We start from the raw sequence: 23,255 nt of genomic DNA, 5'->3' as shown, positions 1-23,255 counted from the left end.
CATGGGCAGGATTATCCAGAACACCAAGCTTGGGGAAAGTCACTGTCCCTACATGCTGCAGGGGAGACAAGTTTTCCATGGAATTTTGTATTGCATCTCCAAACAATGTGAGGCTGCTATCAACAAATATCTACTCTACAACTGAGGAGAAAGAGTGTTCAAGACATTGAATCCAGAACACATTGGGCTAGTTTCCTACCAAATATAAAGAGGTGGGATCAGAATCACAAGGGCTCTCAGTTACATTACCCAGGATCAGGCTTCCCAGAGACAATGCAGTTACACAAGCCCCGCTTGAGGATGAAAATGCTAGTGGACTGAAAGGATTTGCTTGTGTAAACTTAACAGGAAGGAACCCACAGAGGACTCTGAAATGTAGCACAGTGTGAATCGGTGCCTAGCTCTCCTCCGGAAGAAGGGTCCTCCTCCCCTGCCTCCCCCCATGGAGGATAATTGCTGGAAGAAGTCATGGGAGGTCAACTATCTTCAGGTAATGCCCAGAGGACAGGGCCTCCTGGACCGCCAGAGAGGTTATGAAGAACACGTACTAGGAGGAAAGAACACAAGAGGCATTTTTCAAGAGTATGCCCATGTGTTTGAAGAGGAAAAAGTCATACCCTATAAAATGGCTGGTTAAGAGAGGAGTAGGAAAACAGGTGAGCAGCTAGAGGGAAGAGAAGAGCTAAGGAAGCATTCTGCACTTGTTTTTAGGACTAGAGAAGGGGACCTGTGAAGAAGGAGAGTTGCCCTATGCAGACAGATCGATGATGGAACAGGAGCAGGAAGGAGAGCCAGGGAAGAGGAGCTAACTGCACACAGAGGAAGGGAATCTCATTCCCTGAAACTGGCAGAGGGAAGAAAGAAAATTTTATCCGGAGGTTGTGTGCCTAGGGTTCTGAGAGGCATGTGGTTCAGAAGAAATTCAGGTATTGAGAAATTCAGGAAGTTGCCTATGGAGGTGACTAGGAATGTTGCTGACCATCTCTCTGCAAAGGCTTTGCGGCAGGTGAATGCTGGGATCCCGGACAGCTGTCCTTCACTCTCCCAAGCAAAGCTCAGCTCCCAGAGAGGACAAACAGGAGAAAGGGAGGGAGGGCCATAGAATTAAGACAGGAACTGGCATGGGAGGCAGAGCACAAAGATAAACCAGCAGGACGGAGAGGACCAGATGGGTAGCTATAAAATCCTTGGAGGCAGTCTAGGCTGCTAGGGACAGGAAGGCAGGGAGAAGCATTTCAATGGAGATCATGAAGAAGAAAAAGGGGGGAGGGCAGGAAAAAAGGGAAAATCCTCAAGGGCACTTGGAAAGAGATACTGCTCAAGCATTCGGAATAATTTCATTACACTATACTGTAAACTTTGCATCTTTTCAAGCTGAAGGAAAGAATTAAGAGTACTATATAGATCACAGTATCCCTATTGCAAAGTTTTAATATTATACTGTCCAAGTCCATATATTGTTATGGTTAACAGCCACACTCTTCAGTCAGTCCGAATATATAGTTTGGAAAATCACATTTCTATGCCATTCCTACACAGACAACAAAAATCACTTTCATGTTGTGTTGAAGCTCTCTCTCATGTTTAAGTGGCTTAAGTGTAAAGAAATGAACAGCAGAAAGGGGTTACACCTTCATAGTGGGAAGATGGTAGCTGTGGGAGTGGGTGTGTGCTGGTAGTAAGATTTGAACTTAGGGCCTAGATGCTGTCTCTTAGCTCAAGTCTGGGGCTCTGTTATTTGAGCTAAAATCCACTCTGGCTTTTTGGTGGTTATTGGAGAAAAGAGCCTCATGGATTTTCCTTTCCAGGCTGGCTTTGAACCATGAGCCTCAGGTATCTACCTCCTAAGTAGCTAAGATTATTGGCATAAGCCAGTGGTGCCTGGCCAGAGAATGGGGTTTTGAAGAAAGGATCTTTAAACAAGAGAGCCTGGATTTACCAAATAACCCAAAAGATCAATCTCACCTGTGCAGTTTCTTTCCTCCATGTCCAGAGCAAAGCCACTATGGCAACGACACTTGAAACTTCCAATTGTGTTTCGGCACTTGCCATAGGTACACATGCCAGGAAAAGCTTTACATTCATTGATATCTAAAAGCAGAATGAAATTAGAATATGGAGCTGGTTGGTATAACAAGGAAAACTGAGGGTTATCGAATTCTGAAACACTGACACTGCTGTTACACAACACATTTCTGCTGTGTATATGATTCTTTATTATAAACAAAAGTCCTAATCCCTTCATCTCTTGCCACTTGTTATACGAAAGCTGAGTGAGGACAGAGAAGTGTTTGCTGCCATTTTGGCTGTCAAGACTTCCTTTCCTCAGATGAGTGAAGGAGAAAGCAAGGCAACAGTCAATGGAAATGAGAACAAGTTTATTTAGTAGTCTGTTTTCTAGCTTTGCTCCTGAGGGAAAGAAAGCTGAACTGCTAGAAACACAGGGCTAAGAAGTGGTAGACAGACATAACACACGGCAGACAGCCTGTGTCTCACTGTGGCATTTCTTGTTCCCAGGCTTTCTTGTCTCAGGCGCCTGCTCAACACTTCCCCTGAATGCCTTAATGCCCTGGATGCCCACTCAACCACCGAAAAGAGCCATGGGGTCACCAGACAAGCCATCAAGGGGTCAGCACCAAGCCCAAGGGAGGAGAAACAGAAGGAGCCCAGTGTTGTAATAACCACCGTCCAGGAGCCCTCCACTGGATTCCTCTTTGGGGGCCCCCTCTCTGCAGAGAGTCCCTAATTTCTCAGCCTTCCTTTCACTTTCATACAGATTTGCTGTCTGCTTTAAAGCACTTTCCTGGCTTTTGATCCTCCAAAGGGCGGAAAAAAAATAAATGCATACCCCTACAATGGCATCACTTCAGTACCATCTTGTAGAGGTAATTTATACTCTTGGATTGTAGGTAAGCCATAAATTGGGTGGCAAAGGCAAATCCAATTCTTAAGAGTATGTTGTAGCGTGCTGTCCAGTCAGTCAGTCAGTGCAGCGGGACCGGAATGTCGTGGCAGTTACCTTTATAAAATGGCCGCCCAGTGAGAACGTCTCCTCTGTTAGCAAAGCCAGGCCCCCGAGGACACAGAGTCTCATACTCCTTGGTGCCAGGTTTGGGGCATTCTTCACACTCAGCGCCCCAAGCTGCCCCAACTGCACAGCAGCATGCATCCATGCGGAACTTTCCAGGGACGGGGTGGACGCATTCATCTTCATCCCACTTCAGGTAGCACTGCTCCATGCGAACATCTACATTGAAAGGAGAACTGCAATTTGGGGCTAAAATGGGACATTCATGTCTGAGTGTCATGCAGCACGGTGCCTGATGACGGGCCTTGGAGGTGTGCTAGGGGCACGGAGAAGTGAGGCACACAATTCGTGACCTACCCAAAGATTCCATGGTAACTGTCATCTAAGGAAGGAGAGTGCAGTCATAAAATACAATGCATATCCTAAACAATCAAGGAATGGAGGGGTGGTGGGGCTGGGAGACAAGGGAGAGAACAATAAAACGGGTGACATTGGTCCAGACGCATTGTATTCGTAAATTCCTTTTTTTTAACAGCAACTCCTTTGTTCAACTACTTGAAGACGATAAAAATATAAAGTTCTTCTGTATTATAAAAAAATCTGTGTTTATCAGCAATAAGAGACCTCCCAGCTAAGAAAAGTCCAGGACCAGATGGTTTTACAGCGGAATTTTACAAGGCCTTCAAAGCAGAGCTCACACCAATACTCCTCCAACTCTTCAATGAAATTGAAAGAGAAAGCTCACTACCGAACACATTCTATGAAGCCATCATAACCCTCATCCCAAAACCAGGCAAGGACTCATCAAAGAAAGAGAACTATAGACCCATTTCTTTGATGAACATTGATGCAAAACTTCTCAACAAAATTTTGGCCAATCGACTTCAACAATTCATCCAAAAAATCATACACCATGATCAAACAGGATTCATTTCAGGGATGCAAAGCTGGTTCAATATACGCAAATCAATTAATATTATTCATCACATCAACAGGAGCAAGAATAAGAACCACATGGTTATCTCAATAGATGCAGAAAAAGCATTTGACAAGATCCAACACCCCTTTATGATGAAGGTTCTGGAAAAATTAGGAATCCATGGAACATTCCTCAATACAATAAAGGCTGCATATGACAAACCTACAGCCAGCATTATACTCAATGGTGAAAAACTAATTTCCTCTTAACTCAGGAACAAGACAAGGATGCCCACTCTCTCCACTTCTCTTCAATCTAGTATTAGAATGCCTAGCTACAGCAATAAGACAAGATGCAGACATAAAGGGGATCCAAATAGGGAAAGAAGAAATAAAACTCTCCCTCTTTGCAGATGACATGATCTTGTATTTAAAGAATCCCATGGACTCCACTCCCAAATTACTCAAGCTGATTCAAAACTTTGGCAAAGTAGCAGGTTATAAAATTAACCCCCAAAAATCAATGGCTTTTCTATATGCCAACAATGAGAAAAGTGTGGCTGAAATTAGGAAAGCAACTCCATTTGTAATAGCCCCACAAAAAATAAAATACCTAGGAATTAACTTAACCAAAGAAGTGAAGGACCTCTATGATGAAAACTTTAAAATCTTGAAAAAGGAAATCAACACAGAACTTAAAAAATGGCAAAACCTCCCATGCTCCTGGATTGGCAAGATTAACATCGTGAAAATGGCAATACTTCCCAAGGCTATCTACAAATTCAACGCGATACCTATCAAAATTCCACCCTCATTCTTCAAGGAAATAGAGGAGGCAATCCAAAAATTCATATGGAACAATAAAAGACCCCGAATAGCAAAAACGTGCCTCAATGGAAAGAACACTGCTGGAGGAATATCAATACCAAATTTCAAACTCTACTATAAAGCCATAGTAATCAAAACAGCTTGGTATTGGCATAAGAATAGACCTCAGGACCAATGGAATAGAATTGAAAACCCAGAAATGAACCTACAGACCTATAGCCATCTAATCTTCGATAAGGAAGCTAAAACAATAGAATGGAAGAAAGACAGCCTCTTCAGTAAATGGTGCTGGCAAAATTGGTTAACTACATGTAGAAAACTAAAGCTAGATCCTTATATATCACCCTGCACCAGAATCAACTCCAAATGGATCAAAGACCTTGAACTCAAAGCAGACACTCTGAAAACATTACAGGATGGAATAGGAGAAACCTTAGGTCTCCTTGGCTCAGGCCGAAATTTTCTGAATAGAGACCCGGAAGCACAACAAATCAAAGAAAGGTTGGACAAATGGGATTGCATACGGTTGCAGAGCTTCTGCAGGGCAAATGACATAGCTAGCAAGATCAATAGAAAGCCCACCGATTGGGAGAAGATCTTTACTAGCCATACAACGGACAAGGGTCTCATATCTAAAATATACTTGGAACTCAAAAAATTAAACCACCCAACAACAAATCCTCAAAGAAACAACTGCCCAATAAATAAGTGGGCGAAAGACTTAAAGAGAAGCTTCTCTGAAGAAGAAAGAAGGATGGCCAATAGACACATGAAGAAATGTTCAACATCCCTAGCCATAAAAGAAATGCAAATCAAAACAACATTGAGATATCACCTCACTCCAGTTAGAACAGCAAAAATCAAGAACTCTAACAACAACAGATGCTGGAGGGGATGTGGACAGAAAGGAACCTTACTTCATTGTTGGTGGGAATGTAAACTTGTTCAACCACTTTGGAAAGCAGTATGGAGGTTCCTCAAAAGACTTCACATAGATCTCCCCTATGATCCAGCAATCCCACTTTTGGGCATTTACCCAAATGTTTACAAACAAGACCACACTAAAGCTACCAGCACAACTATGTTTATTGCAGCATTATTTACCATAGCTAAGATATGGAACCAACCCAGATGCCCCTCAGTAGATGAATGGATCAAGAAAATGTGGTATATATACACAATGGAATTCTATGCCTCCATCAGAAAGAATGACATTTCCCCATTTGTTAGGAAATGGAAAGGCTTGGAAAAAATTATATTAAGTGAAGTAAGCCAGGCCCAAAGAAGCATAGGTCCCATGGTTTCCCTTATTTGCAATATCTAGTATAGGTATGAGTCAAGCAGAAAAGGTCAGATAATGTGATGCTAGGAAAATGAACCCTTAAATATGTATTTTAATGTTTTCGTTTCTTTCATGCATATGTTTCTAATGCATTTATAAGATTATTTCTTTGTTGCTTTGTATGTCCCTCCCCCACAGTGTAACCCCCGCTTTCACTATATTTGATGTCAGTATAACATGTGGAGGAGATGGGGACAAACAAGTCGTTTAAGGATTCAGGTGGACCTGTTGCAACAATGAGAAGTACAAAATGTCATGTCAAAACCAGCTTTACAATGTCGGTGGGGGGGGGTATAATTGGGTGGGGGGAGGGGGGAGGCTGGGAAGGGAGGTGAAGGGTAAACAAAGGAGGAGGCTGCAATGCTTGGTAAGAAATGTATGCATTATCCTGCCCATGTAATTGTAGCCCCTCTGTACAGTATGTTCTCAAATAAAAAAAAATAATATTTAAAAAAAATCTGTGTTTATAATAAATATGAAGTGTGCGGTCATTATTATACTGGGGTTTCTTATCATTAATGAAAAAATCACTGAAATGTTTAAATAATTTCAAAACTGTTGAATATGATGCTATGAATGTTCATGCTCTGTCTACCCTCTTAAATTTCAAATATAAACATATGTAGACATTCTTCAAATAAAAAAATACTTCCGTTTCATAGTTCCTGAAAAGTTTCTTTATCTTGGGTACCTAAAATTATTAGAAGTTCATAGATGTTCCTTTTTGTCTTCATGAAATTGAAGTTCAGTCAAATAGGACACTGATAAAGAATAAGGTAAGTCATCATCCTTAAATTTTGTTGAGAAAAGAAATTCCTGGTTTTCAATATTTTGAAAATAAAACATTTAAAATACTTAAGTTCTTATTTCCACAAGCTCCCAGGTCATTCATCCTACATTAAAGTTTGAGTAAGAGTTTTTTAAGTATTTTTTTTCAGAATACACCAGACATACAGGTGTTTATTAACATGATCCTGTTTTACAGAGGAGGAAAAGAAAGTCCTAAATGTAGACCCACGTTTAGAAGACTTTAGGGTTTATATGCCAATCACTCTGTGTGAATTTGGTTGAATGAATGAGATGTAGGTGATGGCATTCATACTTTCAATCATGTGGGTAAAGAAACTAGGAATTAGTATGAGGACAGGCATTGTTTCAGAAACCCAGGTTATTTTTTTTTTATTGTGAGAATACTGTACAGAGGAGTTACAATTACATGAGCAAGCTAACGAGTACATTTATTTTTTAAATATTTTTATTATCTTTAATTGTATAAAGAAGCTGTCAATCAAAAAAGCAATTTACAAATACATCTTGATCAATGTCACCACTTTCAACATTCTCGCCCAACACTCCTAACCTACCCTTTCAATCTCACTTTTCTTAATTTTTTAGGATATGCATTGAAGTTCTAAAGGTAGTGAAGGAAGAGCCATGGTCAGTCAATTTTTTCAAACTAAAATGAATGAATGTTGTCTATAACCTCACCTATGTTTAAAGGACACCACTGTGATGAACTATGGCAGCTAACTTTCAAATGTTACTCTCCAATTTTTCTTCTGTGTTCAAAATTTGCAGTTTTCTTGTTTTACTGAGTGTAAAAGACTGAATTTGCTGAAAGGATTTGACTAAAGAAACTCAAGTATACAAGATAGTTTTTGAATGGTAGCTAACTTTCTGTATTAAGCAGAGCTTTACTTAGACACATTCACATTTTAAAATATCTTCAGATACCCCATACTTATCTATACCCCCCACTAAATTTAAAGCAATAACTTTCCAAAAACAGACTGTGATCTTGGACTAGCCTCTGCCTGAAGGACAAGAAAATTCACGGCTCATTTCCTGCATGAGACAAAGGAGTGCAAGAAACTTACCTAAGCACACTCGGCCAGTTCCATCCAGTGTAAGGCCTTCAGGGCACTCACAGTGAAAAGATCCTTTGCTATTGACACAGCGTCCATTTGGACAAACGCCAGGAAACACCTCACACTCATTAACATCTGCAGGGAAATGGAAAGGACCCAGGGATAAAGATGTTACAAATAGAAAAAACAGGTGTACTTCTTTCCTGTATAACATTTTCAATCTCCCCAACAATGTGTATTACTACTTGAGTTAAGCAAAAATACCCCACAACCAGGCATCTAGCTCTGCTAGGCACCAGCTGTAAAAGTGACTACAGCCTTGCCTGTCCACAAAATAGCTCAGACATGCTCCTTAGCCAGCTGTTTTGTACCTTGACAGCTGGCGGCACCCTTATAACGTTTACACGAATGCATAAAGAGGAGAAATGGGAAACTTTTAAGCTGTTTTCTGAGTGCATTAGGCTAAAGCATTTCTTGATTATACGGAGTATTTTAATAAAAATGATGAATATCTCTAATGCTCGTGAATAAATATCACTTCATAATTCTGCTTAGAGCATCATCCACTCACCTTCACAAGTAACACCTTTAATCCTGGCAAACCCTCTTGAGCAAGCTGCATCTGTAAGAACAACAGGACGTTTTTTTTTGTTTGGTTTTTACTTTGCTATAAAAGAAAATTCACCTGTCTTAAGCTAAGAAACAACATAATAAAATTACAAATGGATGGTGGGGAGCTTTGGAGGCTGACTATTCCAATTGACAGCAAATCCTTTCAGCAAATCCTTGACTTGCTGTGGACCAACATTGGAATTTTTTCTCTACAATTCCATTTTGCTCTCATGTTGACAACTGAAGGACAAGTAAATAAATATGACTGCAGGGGCAGGACATAATCTACTGAGCTACAGACAAACTAGGACACTGAAGGATACAGGTGGTTGCATAGTAGCTTGATTCACATGAATTCCATTCCTTATTTCAAGGATGTGCTTATAGAAAAAGGAAAACCCAAACAGACATTTCAAGAGGTAGGTCAATTTAGTCATAGGTAGTCCTATGGTCTTGGTCATTAAAGGAAGGCATGCACATTGAAAAGGAAGTCTTGGAGGGGAAGCAGCTCTCCTGTGGGCAGGGCTGAGGGGGCTGGACATGGCTCTCACCCAGTTCGCAGCGCTCACACGGGCTCCCCCAGGCAGCTCCCAGAGTGGCACAGCACTCGGACTTCAGGGTAGCTCCGTTGATGTTCACTTCACAGCGGTTGTCCTGGATGTTGAGCCAACAAGTCCCTTTCAGGCTGTCTGAAAAGGGAAAGGGAAGGTTGGGACTCTTACCTTGAGAAAAATGGAACTCCTCTGAGTACCGCAAAGGCACTTGCTACAGTATCAAAAAAACTTAAGAGAATAATTGTTTAAACTTTTCACAGTATATCCTTTGAAAACACTTGTAGGTACATGCATTCATATGAATATACATATGTACAATATATATAATTCTTAATTTTAGCCTACTTCTAAAACTTGAACTCAAATAGCTTCTGTTTCTGTATCAATTAAAAAGTCTGGGTAAGTATGCAGGATTAAAACGAAGCAGAAACTCTCTCCTTGGAAGGGTACAGGAGTTATGGGTTAAGGGTGGGAAGAAAGGTATTGTCACTTTATCTTTGTCTGGCTGAAATGTAGAGTTTGTAACCATACTCAAATCATGACCTTTTATTTCAAGTCACCTACTGAAGCTCTTTGCACATTTATTTACATCTCTAAATGCCACTGTACAAAAGAGATCTTTGTCTGGCTGAAATGTAGAGTTTGTAACTATACTCAAATCATTACCTTTTGTTTCAAGTCACCTACTGAAGCTCTTTGCTCATTTATTTACATCTCTAAATGCCACTGTACAAAAGAGACATGCCTGTAAGACTTGTGAATTTAAATGCCTTGCTAGTGTCAGACATTGTTCTAAGTTCTAAAAGGCATCTCACCCATTCATTTACTGATTAAAGTTACTCTGTGAGGTGTGTACAATTTGTAGATGAGAAAACAGAGGCACAGAAAAGTCAACTGTTTTTTCTTTTTCTGGTCGTAGGGTTTGAATTTAGAGTCAGGATGCTGAGCTTTTTTGCTCAAGGCTAGCACCCTACTACTTGAGCCACAGCTTCACTTCCAGTTTTTTGGTGATTGACTGGAGATGAGTCTCACAGACTTTCCTGCCCAAGTTGGTTTTGAAGCATGATTTTCAGGTCTCAGCCTCCTGAGTAGCTAAGATTACAGGTGTGAGCCACTGGTGCCCAGCAGTTGGCTGGTTCTTAAGGTCAATAAGGTAGTACAGTGCCTACACTGAGATTCCAATCCACAAAGCCCATTTCCAGACCTTTACCATGCTACGTGTTATGCCTCTCTTTTGGTACTTGCAATAGGGCTTGAATTTGGGGCCTTTAACTCTTGTTCAAATTCTTGCTCATTGCTGACATTTTACCACTTCCATCTTGGCATATTTTGCTGGCTAGCTGGAGATAGGAATCTTACAAACTTTTTTTTTACCTAGGCTGGCTTTGAGTCTTGCTTCTCCAGGTCTCAGCCTCCCGAGAAGCTAGGATTAAGGCATGAGCCATCAGTTCCTGACCAGAGCGTGCCTCTTTAGATTGGTACTGCACCAACACTTAAAAAGTTTCAAATCCGTTAAGAGACATTTTCCCCCATCTCGCGCTGATTTTTGTATGTGTACATAAACATACACACATAACACAATACAGATTTAGATATCTGCATTGTAGTATGAAAAAAGTGAAGTATACAGCTTGAGAGTGTGAAAGTCTTATTTGATCTGAAAGTCTTGACTTCTTATAATGACATATAAATAGAAATAGAAAGAGAAGACCTTTCTCCAGCTACAGCAGACCTCAGATGCATGTTTGCAGGACCTGTATGAGCAAAAAGTATGCTAGTGTGGCAAGGTGGAGGGGAAAAAAGCAAAGCAGTGGAAGACAGCATAGGAGCGACATCATGGGGATAGCACAGATGCTGGCAAGGACTCCAGCTCTTGCTCTAAGAGAGATTAAGAGAATTCAAGGCAACTATAAGCCAGAGTTTACAGACAAGGAATGATAACTGCTCATATATGTTTTAAAAGATTTCACTGCAGCTATGTGGAAAAACGACTGAAGTGTGGCCAGTATAGGGAGAAAATTAAGACAGAGGGTACCATGTTAATCAAGAAGAGAAATAATGGAGATTTGGATTTGCGGTTATTGGTGTTGAAATATGGTTAAAATATGGATAAACTTCAAGAATAATCAGTATGTTTTGCTGATGATTTCAGTGAACAGTTAAGGAAGAAGGCATAAAGTACAAAGCGAAGGATCTGAGGAGTAGCAATTGGAATGATTGAGTTCTATTTGCTAAAATGGAAATTTCTAGAAAACCCAAGTTCAAGCTGCAAGACAATAATGTGTTCTTAGACATGTTACTATGCGATGTCTGTAAGACATCCAAGTAGAGACAATGGCAGAGGATTAGACAGACCAGCCTGGAGTTATTAAAAATAAAAGTTGAGGATGACAAGATAAATTTGAATCAGCAGAAACAGGATGTAAGGATGGGCACACAGAGAAGCAAATAGCTCCATGAACTGATAGAATCCTTTATGGTGGTGATCAAGGGACTAAGGAACATATAGTGAAAGAAACAAAAAAACTGAGCCAGAGTAGTGAGGATCAGAAGACAGCTATGGTTGGGAGGCTTCAAATGAAAAACTTCTTGAGAGAGAATGAGCTAATACTCTTAGGATGAAGACTGAGGAAAATACTGTGGGATTTGATGACAGGAAAGTCAGTCCTGTCATGTCCATTCGAGCTATAAAGAGTACAGGCTCAAGTTAAGCAGAGTCACGTGGCCATGGATTACAGAGCCATCTGAAAGGATTCATCAACCATACTCTTCTATTGGATCAAGCAGAATACAACTGTCATTAAAGCAGTTTATTTAGCAAATCTGAAGAATAGATTCTAAGTCTCGAAATATTCCTATTGTCAAAATTAGAGACTTATACCCTGCATACTAGAAATCTGTAGGCTGATCACTGAACAGATTGACAATTCTATAAAAAAATGTATTCTTCCTATGTATATTTTATTATCTTTCTACTAAAATTACCTTTTGAAGGACAACAGTACATAAAATAAGGCCTAACTTTAAAAATATGAACTTCAGAGTAGTTCTAGGCTGAAATTTTCAAATTTGATCATAATGTATGAAAACATAGAACACACTGGCTGGAGAGAAGTGGTGTGTTTAATGACTGGCAATCATAATAATGATGTAATGACTTGAGACTAAAAAGTCTTTGTTTCATTAGCAAGTATAAGGACAAAAGGCCAAAATAATAAAAGTGTATAAGATGAAGCAGAAGCTATCTTTGATGCTCAAGTGGCACACAGATTTAGTTTTCTGAGACATTATTAGACTAATGCTGAGTTCATTTCCTTTGCATAATGAAATGACTCCATCTCAGTTGGAAATTCTGCCTTAGCAAAAATATTTCTGGCTTACAGATCCAACCCATTCCCCGCCCCCCAACACCTGGAATTCTCTTAAAAAAATACTGCCCCAGGCAGACAGCAGCCCATTCCTAATAAGGAGAGCTAAGCAAAGCTGAAATTCCAGCAGCTACAACTCAACTTCACTGGGAAATGAAGAGCTGAGCTTCCAAAGACTTTTTCATTGATAATTCTGGACTTGGTCATTTCTAGTCATATAACAAATAGTGATTCCAGGATCCAACTACATATGGTTAACATCAGACATAATGCTGAAAATACTCTAACTTTGGAAAACATTAAATTGAAAGTTCATTTTGGCTAAAGAACACACAAAAAATGGCCAACTTATTTGGCACTATATAAAGCTGAAATATCTTCCTACCTATCTGGAGAGATGCAGTTCACTTTAGAAGAGGATACCAGCTATGGTATGAACTATGGCATGCCTAATGAAGAGGGCTGCTGAGATCTGAAGCAGGGAACAGTTATTGGGGCAGATTTTCTCCTTATACACAAGCTGAACTTTTCCTCCCAGTGGCAGATTATAGTCTTGCTTTGATTCATTCTATGTCAGTTCAGAACTTAATCTAGACTTGAAATGGACATGAATGTAAATGGGGTACTGTTTGGAGGAGATGAAGTGTCTGGGAATGAGGACAAAAAGGAGAGAGAGGGATAAGAGGGATGAGTATGATCAAAGTACTTCATAGGCAAGAATAAAAACTGAACAATAAAACCATTAAAATTATCAGACAGTGTGGAAAACGAGAATGCAAAAAGACAATTTGAATAAATTTGATCAAAACACAGCATATGCATTTATGGCTGTATCACAATGGACTGCTTTGTATAGTTAATATTCACTAATGAATAAAGAACAAGCTTTAAATATTTTGAAACGTTTTAGTTTAGAATCTTTCTCCTAGAGATTTCCAAAAGCAAGAAAAATACTGGCTTTCTATTCTTTATACCCCATAAACTTGTGATAGATGGAAAGGAAAAAAATATTAAATTCTCTCTATGTGTTTCAAGTTTAAAATCACCAAATTCTTGTCCTACTTCATGAATCCAAACTCCATCACATTTCTATTTATGATAGCTTATTTGTAAAAAGTCTGCCATCCAGGTGTCAGTGGCTCATGCCTAAGAGGCTAAAATCTGAGAATTGAGGTTTAAAGCTAGTCTCTGGGCAAGAAAGTCTGTAAGACTCCTATCTCCAATTAACCATCAAAAAGCTAAAAGTAGGGTTGCGGTTCAAATGGCAGAGCATCAGCCTTGAGCAAAAAATGTAAGGGATAGTACCAAGGCCCTGAGTGACATACATATAAAGTCTGTAATAGGATTTGATTGTATTGATGTCTAAGGTATTATCAGAATAACATCTGTGTCTAATATAAATATGTCTAATATAAAAATGCTTATAACTCACATCATAATATACTTATTCGTGTTAATGGAGTAACTCCTGGAAATTATTTCTAACACAGATGAAAACCTGTCCAGTTTGTTTTCATTCTCTGCTACTTTCATATTGTTTTTATCCCAGGAAGGCCTGACATACACATTCATCTTTACAGTGAAGGCAGAATCTCAGTTCTTGTGCATGATCTTACCAATACATATCAGTCCTGTGGAGCTGAGCTTGCTGCCAGGAGAACATTCACAATTGAAAGAGCCAAGGTTGTTCCTGCAGGCTCCGTTGACACATGGGTTGCTTTCACATTCATTTATATCTGCAATGCAGAAGGAAAAGATTCTGTTAGAACTGCCATGTGTTTCTGGAAAATATGATTCCAACAAACCAGGCTATGCCAGAATGTCTGGTACACTTGGCTCTTGTAATTTTAATATGGATCTACAAGGCATAAAGTGAATGGAGAATGGAGACATGCATATTACAGCTTAGATACACATTGCCTTGTCTGTGGACTGAGTGGGACTACAGGGAACAGCTTATTTGGAAAGGGTTCAGTATGGGATCCTTCAGTGCACAACTCCAGCTGCATAAATTGGATTCGTTTTCCCTTGTAATTCCAGGTGCAATGTGTATTGAACAAAGGTTGATTATTTCTGTTGCTCATGGTTCCACAAGGCTTTGAAGATAAAGAAAGGAACAATGTTGGCTTTCATTTCAAACTCTTGGATATAAGTTGGAAAATAAGGATTAAAACTTTGTTCTTGGCATAGAACTCTCTTCTAGTTCCTATTCACCTTCCTTATCAGTTAGCCTCTCATATTTAGCCCAATGAGTTTTCTGTTTAAAAACACTACAATTATGATAAGATTAGAAAAACAAGGACTGGGTAGATCACTAGCACTAGCATGCTTAAGGCCGAGTCCAAAAAACAAGATCAAAATAACTAACAAGAATTTAATGAAGTGAAAGCAATTACATTCAGCAAGCCTTTATAATTATTATTGTGATTAAAATCCTCAATCACACCAGATACCTATAATCTGAACAATTCTATAGATGGTCAGAAGCAAATGAAAGAAAATATCACTAGTTTAATACATCAGTTAATGTAATACAACCAATATAATCTTCAGTGAAAGTAAAAGACACAGCATGAAAGACACTTTTAATATAATTTCAACCACTCAATATTAATGAAGGACTCATAGCTATCTACTCTATGCAGTTAATTGTTTGAAACTGGTCAACATATTTCAAGACATGTTCTACTGTACAGTGAGGTTTCTGAGTTCCACAGAACACTTTCCCCAATGCATTTAGTTGAAATCTAAAACCTTCTTATATTAAAGAAAATATGTAAACAACTCACTAAAAAACTGTAATGCTTATTCATGAAGTCACATATAGAAGAAACTGAATCCAAAAGGGAAGGGGAGGGCTCAGACTAGAATTTCAAATCAGAGGCTTGAAATGCAAATTTAAAAAACAGAAAAAAGGTGGTTGCTGTTATTTAAAAATTATTGAATAAGTATCCAGGTACTAATCTAGCTCTAAAAATAGAAATTAAGAAAATATGAATGTATTTCACTTTCACAAGGACAAGTTTCATAAAATGTATCACAATTTATGGAAACATATTCCACAGTACTAAAATTCTTCTAGGAAAATACAATACAAAAGAACTAGATAACCATAAAGGAAGCAAATAACTAATCTGAGGTTATAGCATATATTAATTGTCCTACTAATTTCATTTGTGAAAAAAACATTCAAAAGAGAAATGTCAATGTCATAGTTTAAGAAAATCTATTTTAAATTAAGCAATAAATAATCTAAAAGCTACAAATACATGCAGTGACAACTACGAATATCAGCTATTTGGTTTTCCTTTAAATACAATGTTTTTATGTTACAAATGTCGTGGAATTGAAGCAGCCCACTGTACATTCCTGGAAATAGACTTCAAGGCACATCTGGTTTACATTTAACTAGTTATGTCACTTGAAACACAATCTAAACCACAGTGCTTGCTGTTAAAATTTTAACTTTCACAAACTCTCAGAGCTCAAACAACAGAAGTAAAATCAAAGTTTTGTAACTCTACTCTGAAATATAGAGGAACGTTTCTCTATTATTATTGGCATTAATTATATACTCAAGACATTGAACATAAGCTGGGTGGATACACGAATGCAAACAAAATTAGTGAACAGAGAAAATATGAACATAGAAAGCTAGAATCTGCAACGGATCTGGCAACAGTTCTCTGTCTAGTCCTTGGACATCAGTTAAGAAAGGAAGAATGAGGAGAACTGCGTCCAGCAGATGTATTTACTGTTTGCATGCAATGGCAAAAAGGAGATCTGGGAAAAGAGAGATTAGTGGCCTTTGGGTTTTTGCTTGCAAAAGACTGTAATAAACTGAAAATAATTTAATAGTGGGCAAAAGCATATAAGTAAATTGACCATGGATAACATTTCTATGGTCAACATTTTTTACTTTCAGCAGTTTCATAATATCACCATCATTTCTTTATTTATGTAACATACAATTCTTTCCTACAAATGACAAATTTTTAGAAAGAGGTCTCATTTATTAAGAGCAAGTGACCTTTGAACATAGTAAGTACATATTACTCTCATTGTTGCCAGATCTGTTATTAAAGTGCTTCAACTTTTAGATAATTACCCCATATTGTTGTTGTTGTTTTTGCTGGTCCTGGGACTTGAACTCTAGGCCTGGGAACTGTCCCTGAGCTCCTTTTTGCTCAAGGCTAGTGCTCTATCAGTTGAGAGCCACAACACCAATCCTGGAATTTTTTTGTGATTAATTACAGATACAACTTGGGGGAAAATGAGTTTGAGAGGGAAAAAACTGGCAGTAAAACAAGGGAAAAGGTGACACTGTTCAAAAAGGAATGTACTCAGTACCTGACCCATGTAACTGTTAGCCCTCTGTCCATCACCTTTTCAATAAAAATAAAGAATATCATGGTTTTTCCTGCCTGGGCTGGCTTTGAATTATTCTCCTCAGATTTCAGCCTTCCAGGTAACTAGGATTACGGTCTGAATCACCACACTGCATTTTAAAATCCCACTGGCTCCCACTCTTTATCGTTCAAGTAAGTGTTAGAATCTCACTTTCACTTCTTTGGTAGTCACTAACTTCTGACTCCATCTTCTCTATTAAAATGGAAGGGATATTCTATAAGTAATCACTGATAATTCACTGTTCACACCATAAAGAATCAGACTGTCCATATCACGAAGAATCTGGTTCTAAGAATCACACTAATGGGTCTCAAAGCAGACAGGAAGCAGATCCTACTTAAGCCAAGACATTATCCTCTGCTGCTCTGGCTCTCAAACTTTCCTGAGATTTACCAGAAGCTTGCCTTCCAACAGGCAAGAGAGAAGATGAATAAAGACAGGGGGGCAAAAGTGTAAAAATGAGGAAACACAAAAACAATACTTAGGCATTTCATCTCCCATCTCACCAAAACAAAACCAAACAAACAAAAACTCATGGAGAAAATATCCTTGGACTGAGATTTTCCCAAGTACCTTTCTCACAGCAACTTTCAGGATAGTTGATGTTTGAAGAGCGAGTAAAAGCTAGAGAATAAAGACTCTGAAGTTAAGTATATTTGTAAAGTCCGAACTTTACAGGAAGTCCTTCTAGGTGACAGATATTCCTAACTCTTAAAGACCCCTGATTATCTGCGGAGAAGACAAATCTTCAAATGGAGGTGCATTATCCTTTGGGGAGTTTCTGCAAAACTAAGGAGAAAACAATAACTACAGCTAAGTTTCCAAAAACAAGACTTTATGCTAAGATGTCCTTTTTTTCTGTTTTCTTTTTGTCATTGTCGTTTCTTTACTCTTTTTAGGCTAATTACCATTTCCTCAGTTCCCTTCAATTCAATCCATACTTAGAACTGTGGTTTGTAATAGTGGTTCATCAACTTTAGTACAGTTACTTGTATTCTGGCATCTTGCTCAAGAATCCTAACTTGTTTCTGTTCAAAAGAATGCTTTGAAGTTGGGCAGGAAGATGAGGAGAGAAGGCTAACATCTTGTTTGCATACTACTGCTACTGCAATATCTTTGGCTGTGGAATCTGTCAGATCTACACTTTCACAGATAAGGAAAGAGCTATTCACAGTAACTGAGGATGAAATCTTTAAAAACAAGTTATTCTTCAGAAGTAGTAATTGGATTTGAGAATGTAGTGGGAGTCTTCTCCAGGCTCACATAAAGAGATGTAAACAGGGCAGTGACCAGTAGTCATGCCACCAATGATTCTAGAATACACAATACTTTGATCAAGACAGAAAAGCATAATAGGATGTACTCTGCACTCAGGCCATCTCACTAAAAACAAGGAGAACCCTAAGCATTTAACTTGTGTAATTTCCTGTGCAGAAAAATTGTGTTTTTTTAATCGTGTGTGTGTGTGTGTGTGTGTGTGTGTGTGTGTGTGTGTGTGTGTGTGTCTACATGTGTGCACACGTCCTAGTACTGGAACTTGAACTCAGGGCCTGGCACTGTCCCTAGCTTCTTCACTTAAGGCTGGAATTCTACCCCTTAAGCCACACTTCCACTTCTGGATTTTTTTTTTTTTGGTAGTTAATTAGAAACAAGAGCCTCACAGTCCTTCCTGCCATGGCTGGCTTCAAACCATAATCCTCAGAACTCAATCTCCTGAGAATTACAAGCTCGAGCCACTGGTGTTTGTTTTCATTTTTAACATAGAGCCTTACTTTGTACCTCAGGCTGTCCTCATACTCACCATTTTCCTGAGTCTACCTTTTGAGTGCTGGGACTGCAGGCATGCCCACCAAGCCAGGCAGGAAGAAGTTTATAAAACATTGATTTATGATCTTTTTTTGGAAATGATATCAAATAGAAAAGTCAAGTTTCCTATGACTATAAATTGATTCAAGTGGTTTCTGTTCCAAATATTTTCTGGTCTAAACTTTTGGGGAGAGCCCTTACTTCATAAATAAAATGCTTACAAGCTGATTTTGTTATTGTCATTTTTGGCTCTAAGGCTCACAGTGGTATTGAAAACGGGTAAAAGTAAACACAAATCTGACATTTTATTTCAGCAAGTAAGTAACAGAGCTCCTTCTACTCTTCTTTTTCTCTCTCTTCATTTCTCAAGTTGTTTATATTTTGTCTCAGTGGAACAAAACTGATAGTGTTTATAAACTGGGCTGGATGTGTGCTATTTCTGAAGTTGCCAAATTAGCTGAAAGAGATGATAGAATAAAGATCCACACAATGCTCTTTTGCTTACATTGCTTCATTGCTGTCATTAATGTTTACGCGTCTCTAGGTGGCCCTAAAGACAGCCTCACCTTCACAGGTTTCTGTCTCCATCCGGAACACGTAGCCAAGGGGACACGTGCAGCTGTAACTCCCCGGAGTGTTTCTGCAGAGTCCGTTATCACAAAGGAGTCTGTTTACCAAGCACTCATCAATGTCTGCACACACCGGTTGAGAGATAGAAGACACTTCCATTAAACACGTTTCACTGTGATCAGTCATGTTTCATATGTTAATTCTCACCAGTGTCTCTGACTTGGTACTACATCACACTCTTTCATCTTATGCAAAAGACACTGATTTTTTCGTATCTTTGGTATTGGGGCTTGAACTCAACATTTCACACTCTCACTTAGTTTTTTCACTCAAGGTGAGTGCTCTACCAGTTGAGCCATACCTCCACTACCCACATTCTGCTTATTCTTTGGATGTAGGAGTATCAAAGACTTTTCTTCCCAAGCTGGCTTTGAACACTCGATCCTCAGATCTCAGGCTCCTGAGTAGGTAGGATTATAGTTGTGAGCCAGAAAAGCCTGGCTAGTTGGCATTTTATTTAGATGGGCCATGTTCCTGCTGGGGGATAGTTTTTAAGTTCCTCTGAAATCCCTGGTTCAGTGTGCAAGGGCTCATGACTTCCATATGCTTTTTTATCCAATGATAGAATTCAATTAGAGACTGTTGAAGTCGATTACAAGGTGAAACACACTGGCCTCCATGCTTACTTATGTGCAATAATAAGGATTATGGTATTTTTTCACTCTTTTCTAATTAAAATTGTAAGACAAATGCATTAAGCAGCAGTTAAGCAAAAAGGATTTATTACTTTATCATGTTTTTATCACAGAAATAATTAGTTATAAATGGAATGTGAATAACGTATTTTGTATATTTCTTTAGCAGACTAGAACTCCCTGGAGAAGATTATCTAAACCCTAAGTTCAGAAATTCACATTGACTTTCATCTTCATAGCTGCTCCTTTGTTTTTCCAAGTGTAGCTGATGACAGATATAAAAACTAACGGGGCAGAGTTCCTTTCACTTAAAGTTCTATTTTTAGCCTTATAAATAATAACCGTCCTTTTATCAGGCAATATGCCATCATAAGAAGACATGGAAACACAAATCAGAAAACACACTGCCAATAATTCCAGCACCATTGATCATATTGTTCTATATGTTCCATCTGATCCTTTTCTTTTTGGGTATTATTTTTCTCCAATTCTGAGTTTTTTGAGGTGTATTTTTTTAATTGCACTGTATTTTTACAAGTTACAAATCAGTGGCTTCATTTTTCTTTTAAAATCTTAACTTAAATCTTTCACTAACTTATTTATCCACATCTACTTAAAAGAGAAGTTTAGAAGTCTTATTACTTTTCAGTGTGTGCATGCTCAAGGAATTTCTTTGGTTTTATTAGGGTAAACTAGGAAGCTCATCCAGAAGTGACTTTGCTTCTTGCAAATAAAATCTTGTTTTACATGTTTTTAGAAATGTTTAATAATCTTTTGCTAATGCCCTCCCGTGTAGGTATCAAAATCTATTCTAAATACATTAATCTATCTATATGCTTGGCTTCAATTCAGTATCTAATGGTTATTGCTAAAAAAAAAAAAAAAGCAATGCCAGAAACATAAAAATTCATGTTTCTTTCTGACCAGAATCATTAACACTTGGTTGCAAAGATGAGTTATAAAAATTGTTGCAAATAATGACTGATCAAGTAACTTTCATTCTGTAATACAGACTCACATAGTCTATGGGAAAATCCAGATGTTCCCCAAATTTGTGAACAAGTGGACTAATAAAATGTCGTGAACTTCCTTATTTCCTCCACTTTCATTTGTGTTAAACATAAATTGCAGTTTTTAATCTTATAAAATAAAAAAGAAACACTCATCTCAATGATCATCATTACCTGTGCTGCAGGAAGTAGTTACTTTACAAAGTACAACCTATGACATTTTATTTTTTCTGACTATTACCCATGCCTATTTATTACTGAAATCCATCCAAATCTTAGTGAAAACATACAGAATAAAGAAATACACAGAACACAGTAGACCATTAATTCACTATCTATTGAGTTGAGAAAGTAATATTTATCTAGTAAGAACCACTAAGAAATTTGATAGTGTGCAGTGAAATTTGTTTGACTCTAGTATTTTCACATTAATGCATTCTACAACAGAAATCCGAAAAACTGTGAGAGTTCTAGTTGTAGTCATTTGTTTACATTTACTCTTCCTCTTCTTAACCATGAGATTATAAGAAAGGCTCTTGTATGTACATAACAAGTAACGTACCAATGCAATTCCTTCCAGAAGCATCTGGTTCATAGCCACTGTTGCAATTACAACGATAACTACCTCGTAAGTTCTCACAGATTCCATTGGCACAGATATCAGGGTCCAAAGCACATTCGTTGATATCTGCATTAAGCACAGACAGTTTAATATTCACATACATTGTAGGTAAAGGCAGGTCTGATATGTAACATTCAGCAAAAGGTAGTGCTTAACTCTGCAAACTCACAAGTTCCCTGCCTTTTGGAAAGAAAAAGGAAAGAAAATAAGAAGAAATAAAATAAGAAGAAATAAAATTGAGGGATACAGGACACTAAATTAGCATACACTAAAAAAATGAAGGACAAGAAGGATAAACAGAGGTGAAGGAGGATAAACAGAGGTGAAGGACAGGATAAACAGAGGTGAAGGAGGGTGGATATGATAAAAAAAATCCTTTATGTACATGTATAAAAATAGGAAGGGGAAAGGGAAAAACAAAGAAGAAGTGAGTCTCATCACGATTGGCACCTGAATTAGCAGACTGAAACTCCTTTGTACAACTCATTGATGCTAATAAAAATGTTAAAAGATAATGCGAAATTAATGGGTAGGGAAGACAAAATGCACTGACTTTTTATATGAATATATTTTCACAGTAAATATAATCACATTTTTATTCATATTCTAGCCATAAAGCTCTAAATCAGGTTATGCAATCATTGTAAGACTGAGAATTGATTAGTTACCTCTTCCATCCACAGTGATACCTACTCCACTACTACAAAGGCCATGGAATTCAGCTGTATGACAAAAACAAATAAAAAATTACCACCTCTAAATTATGCCAATTCTACCTACAATTCACTTACAAAACTCCAACGTTATCATTTGGAAGAATTTTGTAAATTAGTTTCTATAATGACAAGTTAATTTGCATTTTCTAGCATGTAAACATTAAGTATTATATTATTATAAGAAAAAGTGTAATAAGAATAGTATAAGCATACCAAAATTACGAGTTTGAAAAGTAAATCATTTGTGAATATCATTATGAATAAAATAATAATAATAATAATAGTAAATGTTACTAGTAGCTTTCTGTTGCTTTTTTTTTTTTGGTTTTTGGTTTTCTTTTTGCTTGTCCTGAGGCTTCAACTCTGGGCCTGGGCACTGTCCCTGAGCTCCTTTTGCTCAAGGCTAGCACTCTACCACTTGAGCCACAGCATCACCTCTGGCTTTTTCTGTGATTTTAACTGGAGATAAAAGTTACACACTTTCCTGCCCAGGCAAGCTTCAAACTACCATTCTTATATCTCAGTCTCTTAAGTGGTTATGAATACAGGCATGAGCCACCAATGCCCAGCTTTCAGTAATGTTTACATATAAAACTTTACTAAATCACACTGTAGAAATTAAAGCAATTAGAGAAAAAAGTAACAGATAAAACTATGTAATACTATTTGCTGAATGCCACTACAATATATAATATATACATATATAATTATATATACAATATATAATATATACATATGTATAATTTGCTGAATATATATAATAATAATTTGTTGAATCTTCCTAATACCAAACTCTTACAAGGGAGAAAACTGGAACACTATAGGAAATACAGTAACTTGACCAAGGTTGCTGAGCTTGTGAGTAGATAAGTAGGTCTGGTGCTCCATTTGATAAAGCATGTAGCATT

General features: G+C 37.9%; 1 protein-coding gene across 1 annotated transcript in view; it reads right to left on the bottom strand.

The window, feature by feature from the left end:
* Positions 1-23,255, bottom strand: part of Fbn2 (fibrillin 2) — a 199,608-nt gene that overhangs the window by 67,821 nt on the left and 108,532 nt on the right. The window contains exons 17-25 of the mRNA XM_070034133.1: positions 22,300-22,353; positions 21,572-21,697; positions 19,301-19,426; positions 14,135-14,254; positions 9,148-9,285; positions 8,556-8,606; positions 7,994-8,119; positions 3,020-3,247; positions 1,966-2,091 (exon numbers count right to left, since the gene is read on the bottom strand). Of these exons, the coding sequence (XP_069890234.1) occupies positions 1,966-2,091; positions 3,020-3,247; positions 7,994-8,119; positions 8,556-8,606; positions 9,148-9,285; positions 14,135-14,254; positions 19,301-19,426; positions 21,572-21,697; positions 22,300-22,353 (1,095 nt within the window). The remainder of the gene's footprint in view (positions 1-1,965; positions 2,092-3,019; positions 3,248-7,993; positions 8,120-8,555; positions 8,607-9,147; positions 9,286-14,134; positions 14,255-19,300; positions 19,427-21,571; positions 21,698-22,299; positions 22,354-23,255) is intronic.

Source organism: Dipodomys merriami, unplaced genomic scaffold, assembly GCF_024711535.1.
Source record: "Dipodomys merriami isolate MVZ:Mamm:240054 unplaced genomic scaffold, mDipMer1.0.p SCAF_24, whole genome shotgun sequence".
Taxonomy (NCBI): domain Eukaryota; kingdom Metazoa; phylum Chordata; class Mammalia; order Rodentia; family Heteromyidae; genus Dipodomys; species Dipodomys merriami.
The sequence above is the reverse complement of the archived record's forward strand: the minus strand, read 5'-3'. Positions and strand labels throughout refer to the sequence as shown.